This window comes from Jaculus jaculus, chromosome 15, assembly GCF_020740685.1.
Source record: "Jaculus jaculus isolate mJacJac1 chromosome 15, mJacJac1.mat.Y.cur, whole genome shotgun sequence".
Taxonomy (NCBI): domain Eukaryota; kingdom Metazoa; phylum Chordata; class Mammalia; order Rodentia; family Dipodidae; genus Jaculus; species Jaculus jaculus.
The window spans coordinates 49977774-49984499 of NC_059116.1; the positions used below are offsets into that span (position 1 = coordinate 49977774).

Sequence of the window (6726 nt, forward strand, 5' to 3'; positions counted from 1 at the left end):
AAGCATGTGCTGCTCACAACCTAGGCTGAAATGTTTGTGGTCATCTTAAGAAGTGTGACTAAAGGGACTTAACCTCCTATGAGAGTTCAAAAGTTGATGATGCAAAGTAATTTCTTGTGTTAGAAACTGTCTTTACAGTATCACTGAGACTAACTCAGTGGACTCATTAAAATAACTGTCTGAGCCGGGCATGGTGGCACACACCTCTAATCCCAGCACTTGGGAGGCAGAGGAAAGAGGATCATTGTGAGTTCAAGGTGAGCCTGAGACTCCAGAGTGAATTCTAGGTCATCTTGGGCTACCCTACCTCAAAACAACAGCAACAACAACAACAACAAAAATGACTGTCTGCATGTCTTTAAGGAGTAGCCTAAACATAAGGGATGTTTTCATAACAGTCTGTCCTATGAATGCTTATATAAGGTTAGCAATATCTCAATATGGAAAAAAAAGAAGTGAGGAGCAAGATTGGCAAGGCACAGACATTGGTAAACACAGTGTATGACTGAGAGTTTACCACAGATCACCCAGAAAAGGGCAATCCTTAAGTTGACACTTATATTCAAGTGTTCTTTTTTCCTCCTTTTCTTATATAAATGTTTCAAACATCACAAAGCAGTATTTTTAGGGTTAGTAAAGGATGTTTCTGACATACTTTTGTGAAACTTCAATTTCTTCCTTAAATATTTTGTTTATTTATTATTTTCAAGGAGAGAGAGAGTGAGACAGAGACAGAGGAGAGACAGAGAAAAAATGGGCATACCAAAGGCCTCTAGCCACTACAAATGAATTCCAGATGCATGCACCACTTTTTGCCTCTGGCTTTATGTGGGTACTGGGGAATCAAACCCAGGTTGTTAGGCTTTGCAGGCAAGCACCTTTAACTATTGAGCTATCTCTCCAATCTGAAACTGGATTTAAAGGAATATTTAGTGTTTCTCAGCTGCCACCTAGGTGCTCTGTTCTTCCAAAGGCCACGTTGGGGTGAGGCCCTCACTTCATCGGGTGATTGGCACTGTGTCTGGCAGTCTGCACTATGGCCTCTGTCTCCAAGTTCACCTGCTTCCATTCGGCCCTCATCCGGAACAATGAAGTGACCATCACAGAGGATAAGCTCAATGCCGTCATTAAAGCAGCCAGTGTGAACAAGCCTGGCTTGTCTACAAAGGTGCTGGCCAATGTTAACATTGGGAGCTTCATCCACAGTGTAAGGGCTGGGGGGTCTGCTCCCACGGCTGGTCCTGTACCCACAGGAGGCCCTGCCCCTGCTGCTACTATTGCCCCAGCTGAGGAGAAGAAAGTGGAAGCCAAGAAAGAAGAGTCTGAGGAGTTTGATGTCGACATGGGCTTTAATCTTTGACTAAACCTCTTGTAACACACTCAATAAAAACAAGACTGTTGTTGGTCTTAAATATTAATTTAATTTATTTATTTAAGAGAGAGAAAGAAAGAGGGAGAGAGAGAGAGAATGGGCATGCCAGGGCCTCCAGCCACTGGAAACAAACTCCAGACACATGCGCCACCATGTGCATCTGGCTTTACGTGGGTATAGGATATCGAACCTGGGTCCTTTCGCTTTGCAAGCAAGTACTTTAAGTGCTAAGCCATCTCTACAGGCCTTGGAAACCAGATTTTGATCTTGTCAAGTGAAGAAAAGAGCCCACCACAGTCCCATATCAATAACTGTTGAACATAACCATTATAGTTGATAACTTTATGACAACATTTTCAAAACACCTTATGTCACCTATCACCTACATGATATACATAGCTGGTTTTACCCACATTAATTTCAGTCAGATTCCCTATTTAAAAATAAAATAAGTCACTCATGGTGTCACATGCTTTTAATCCCAATACCCAGGAAGCAGAGGTAGGAGGATCACTTTGAGTTCAATACCAGCCTGAGACTACATAGTGAATTCCAATTCAGCCTGGGCCAGAGCAAGACCCTACTTTGATAAACAAACAAACAAAATACCAAAAATAAATAATAGACTTGTACATTGCTAAAATTAGTTTTTGTGGTTTTTTTATTTTTTTGTTTATTTTTATTTATTTATTTGAGAGCAACAGACAGAGAAATAACATTAGTTTTGGCAGTATGTAATATAATGTTCTGTTTTCCAGGAATTCTTAATCAGGGTCTACCACAGGATGCACACTGTTTTGCTGTGTCATGAGGATTCAGTATTGTGTTTCTCATGGTGCTGCAGTGAACTATGGAGGAGACTGGCATCAGCTGTGGAGGAGAGGGAGGAAAACTTCTTTGGGTGGCTGGGTTCTTGATAAAGTGTAACTATTGCTTTCGGAGAAAATCCAACCATATGTGTTACTTAGAGTAATTGCAGATTTGCTGTGTCCTGCTTAGTTAGTATGCTGATGAATAGCAGAGTAGTAGGGGACAGAAAATTTTATTCATTCTCCAGGATTGGCCCCCAGTGACACCTCCTCCAGCCAGGTGGCTAGAGATCCAACTGATAAGCTCAATAAAACATCTGAGTGTATGGGGAACATACATTCACATTCAAACCACCACATTTCCTCTTGATGAAAAGCACCATGTTTTTGCCTCCTACATTACATAAAAAGGATGGGAATTCTTACAGCCTCTTGCTACCCATCATTTCTTAACTCACTCTTGTCAGCATGAAAGGGGAGCCCTTTCTACTCCTTCTGATTTCTTCCAACCTCTGAAGGGTTTTGGCTCTGAAGCACTCATTCTTTTATTTGTTTCCTTACCCTCTGTCCTCTTTCCAGATTGATCCCTTCATCAGTTATACATGATGTGGTGACCCACTCTCCAACTTTAAATTTTTTTTCATGAACTTGCAAAATCAAGGTTGTGGCTAGTCACTGAGAGAGGGAGCAAAATGGTTTTCAGTTTTGCTATCTTCATGCATTAATCTCCACCTACCAGAGTAATCTTTCAAAAGCACTATCATACCATGCTTCTTCCTGCTTAAAACACAGGCTTCCCATTGCTTCGGATCAAGTCGGGACTCATAAGTGAGGGTTTTGAATTTCTTCATGACTGGACATAACTTACCACCTCAGATTCATCTCTTTCTATTGCCTCCTGTGTGAAGTAGTTATGATGAATGATCAGCAGTCCCTCTGACTCTAGGCTATTTCTTCACTCCTTCTTTCCTCCTCTCCTTCTTTCTACCTGCCTACCAGTGGTGCTAGGCAGTACACTTCTTTCACATGTTCTTTCTGAACACCTACTTGGCTTCTGCCTGCCATTATACTCCTTTGTATTACTCATGTTTTACTTTAGGTGCCACCTCTTCCAGGAGGCCTTCCCTGTCACTCCAAGATTGGACACAGCTTCTGTGGGCTCCATAGCAGTCTTCCTTATAATTACCACATAAAAGAAAAAAAATTTTTTGAGGTAGGGTCTCATTCTAGCATTGGCTGACCTAGAATTCACTATGTAGACTCAGGGTGGCCTCAAACTCATGGTGATTCTCCTACTTCTGCCTCCCTGGTGCTGGGATTAAAGATGTGCACCACAACACCTGGCAAAAGAAATACTTTAATAATACTAAATTACAAATATGGCCTACAGGAAAAGAAATACCTAAATGCATGTGGGATGACAATATTAGAAAACATAAGTTATTATCAACCAGAGTAGAGAAGCAGGAGAGAATCAGATCTTCTAGAAAGGAGGAAACTGGCCAGAATCCTGCTGAGGCACTGGCAAACACAGACCATATGCCTGTCTGACTAGCACAAAGAGGTAGGAGCAGAAACCAGATGGAAGGATTTTCCACTCACATCAGCCTCCTTCCAAAGTCAGGAAACCTGAAGGTGAATATAGCAGGGGCCAGCTGAGCAGCTGCTGCAAGAGAACACAAATGGGACTAGCTGAGAAGCTCTGGTACATCTCCAGACATCCTGCAAGCCTCCCATCCCCCAACTGCCAGTGCCACAGTGAACCACCAGAGAACACATTCAGCCCCCAGCTGCTGGCGAACCAGACAGCTGATCAGAACACCAGATATACAGTGCAACAGGTAGGTATCAAGGTGGGCACTAAACATTGGTGAAATTAGAAGCCATCCCAAAAGGTAACAGGGGCTACATCCACAAAGGCAGGCACAGAGGCCTGCATTAGAAGCACTGATCTCTCTTTCCATGTCAGAGCAGGTTATGTGTTAAATATTCTTGGTTGCCTTTGCCATTCTCAAATAAGCTGTATTTTGGTGTTGCCTATCGTTGCCTTAGATGCTTCCTGACTTATAGGGCCTTTGTCTTTTTCTTTAGTCATTATTGGGGCCAGGGTTTCACTTGGCTCCAGGCTGACCTGGAACCCATTTCAGACCAGAAATTTCAACCACCTAGTTACTAGAATTAAGGGTGTGGGGCAGCACACACCCTGAGGGACTTTGGCTTTGTTAGATTACTTATCTATTCTAATCCCCACTCTTACATAAATACTCTGTGCTGGTTTTGGTTGAATCTGTATACTGTTCAGTTGAATTTTAGAATTTTCCAGTAAATTGCTCCACCTAATCCACTAGAATACTTGAATGGCAGGCAAACTAAACACCTTCAGTCATTTCTTCTATTTCTCTTGAAGTATGACAGCTTCACCTGGCACCCTAAACTCCTACACTGAAGATATAGAAACTCAGGTTTACACAGCTAAGAACACTGCAGTTAGCTAGAAAATCCAAGCATCAAATTAAATAAAGATGCCAAAACTTCTGCATTATAATACATGGAACAGGAAAAAAATCAGAAAAATACAATCCACCCAAAATTAATAAATGGGTAGAGAACATCCACCCCATGGTGCTGAACTTGTACACTTTGCTAAGCACTCTGTCACCTGATCATGATGTGTACACTGTGCTGGACCTCAGGAATGCATTCTTCATTTTGCCGCTGGCCCCGGCCAGTCAACCTCTGTTTGCTTTTGAATGGAGCGATTCAGAATACGGATTTAATGGGCAATTAACATGGACCAGATTGCAACAAGGATTTAAAAACTCACCCACTATTTTTGATGAAGCACTCCATGAGGATTTCGGTGAGTAATGCCAGGCCCATCCCCAAGTAACTCTCATGCAGTATGTAGATGACCTTTTCATAGCAGCATCAGATAAACAAGCCTGCCACTCAGCCACAGAGGCCTTGCTGAGAGAATTGGGCCAAATGTGATACTGAGTTTCAGCCAAAAAGACACAACTCTGCCAGAGGGAAGTAACATGCTTTGGGTACATACTCAAGGGGGGCCAATGCCTGTTGTCTCAAGCCTGCAAAGAGACAATCTGCATCATCCCCCACCCCAGAACCCAGCAACAGATATATGAGTTCTTGGGGTTGGTGGGGATTTTTAGACTTTGGATACCCAGATTCACAGAAATTACCAAGCCATGAGGGGACAAGAAAGCTCCCTAGAATGGACCCCAGAAATGGAGAAGGCCTTCCCCTGATTGAAAGAGGCCCTCCTTAAAGCCCTGGCATTGGCTTTTCCAGATATCCACAAACCTTCCCATCTTTATGAGGATGAAAACAAAAGCATAGCCAAAGGGGTATTGATTCAGACTCTCAACCCTTGGAAGAGGCCAGTTGCTCACCTATCAAAGAAATTAGACCCAGTGGCAACATGACGGCCCCATGCCTCTGAATAATAGCAGCCACCACCTTATTGGTCAAAGACTCAGATAAACTAAATTTGGGCCAACCCCTGAGAGTAACTGCTACTCATACCATTGAAGGAGTGCTAAAGCGGCCCCCTAACAGGTTGCTGACTAATGCCAGACTGACTCATTACTAAGCTCTTCTCCATACCCTCCCATGGGTCCAATTTGCTGCTGGTCAGGCCCTCAATCCTGCAACCCTGTTACCTGATCCAGATCTGCACAGTCCCATACATGACTTCCCAGAGACCTTGAGCAGTTTACAAGGGATGCGACCAAATCTCAAGGACATTCCCCTTAAAGGGGCAGAGCTGACCTGGTATACAGATGGTAGCAGCTTCCATAAGGATGGTGTCTGGTATGCAGGAGCTGCAGTGACAACTGAAGAGACAGCTGTATGGCCCTCCCTCCAGGTACATCTGCTCAGAAATCTGAATTGATAGCCCTGACCAAGGCCTTACAACTAGACCAAGGAAAGAGACTTAATATCTATATTGATAGCTGTTATGCTTTTGCAACAGTACATGTTCATGGGGCCATTTATAAAGAGAGGGGACTATTGACAGCAGAAGGAAAAGCCATTAAAAATAAACAGATCTTGGACCTCCTACAAGCTATATGGCTCCCCAAAGAAATAGCAATAATGTGTTGCCCTGGTCACCAGAAAGGGGAGGATCCCATTTCTAAAGGAAACAGAAGGGCTGATAAGGCAGCACAAGAGGCAGCCCTCCAGTCTGCTACCACCCTGGTGACAAAAGTGCCTCCAGTGGTGAGGCCAACCTTGCCCGAAATACCAAAGTATACTGACTCAGAACTAAGGAGGATCCATACCTGCACAGCAGCCTATAAGGAACAAATATGGTATAAAACCCCTGACAGGAGGATTATTCTCCCATCAGAGTTTGCCAGTCAACTCAGACAAATACACCAGAGCACACATCTGAATCAGAAGATTGAGGACTTACTTAGGTGAGCTCACCTCAAGGTTTATGACTTAAGACAAAAAGCAGCAGAAGCCATAACCTGATGTCATACTTGCTGCCTGGTAATGCAAAAAAAAAGAGTTTTTCAG

The 6726-nt window shown here is 43.3% G+C and overlaps 1 protein-coding gene across 1 annotated transcript; it reads left to right on the forward strand.

Annotated features, from left to right (window-relative positions):
• The first annotated feature begins 1036 nt into the window (after positions 1–1036).
• LOC101600270 (60S acidic ribosomal protein P1-like) lies at positions 1037–1360 on the forward strand. The gene has a single exon (XM_045134752.1). It carries the CDS (start codon positions 1037–1039, stop codon positions 1358–1360), a length of 324 nt encoding a protein of 107 aa, XP_044990687.1.
• The last annotated feature ends 5366 nt before the right edge of the window (positions 1361–6726 follow it).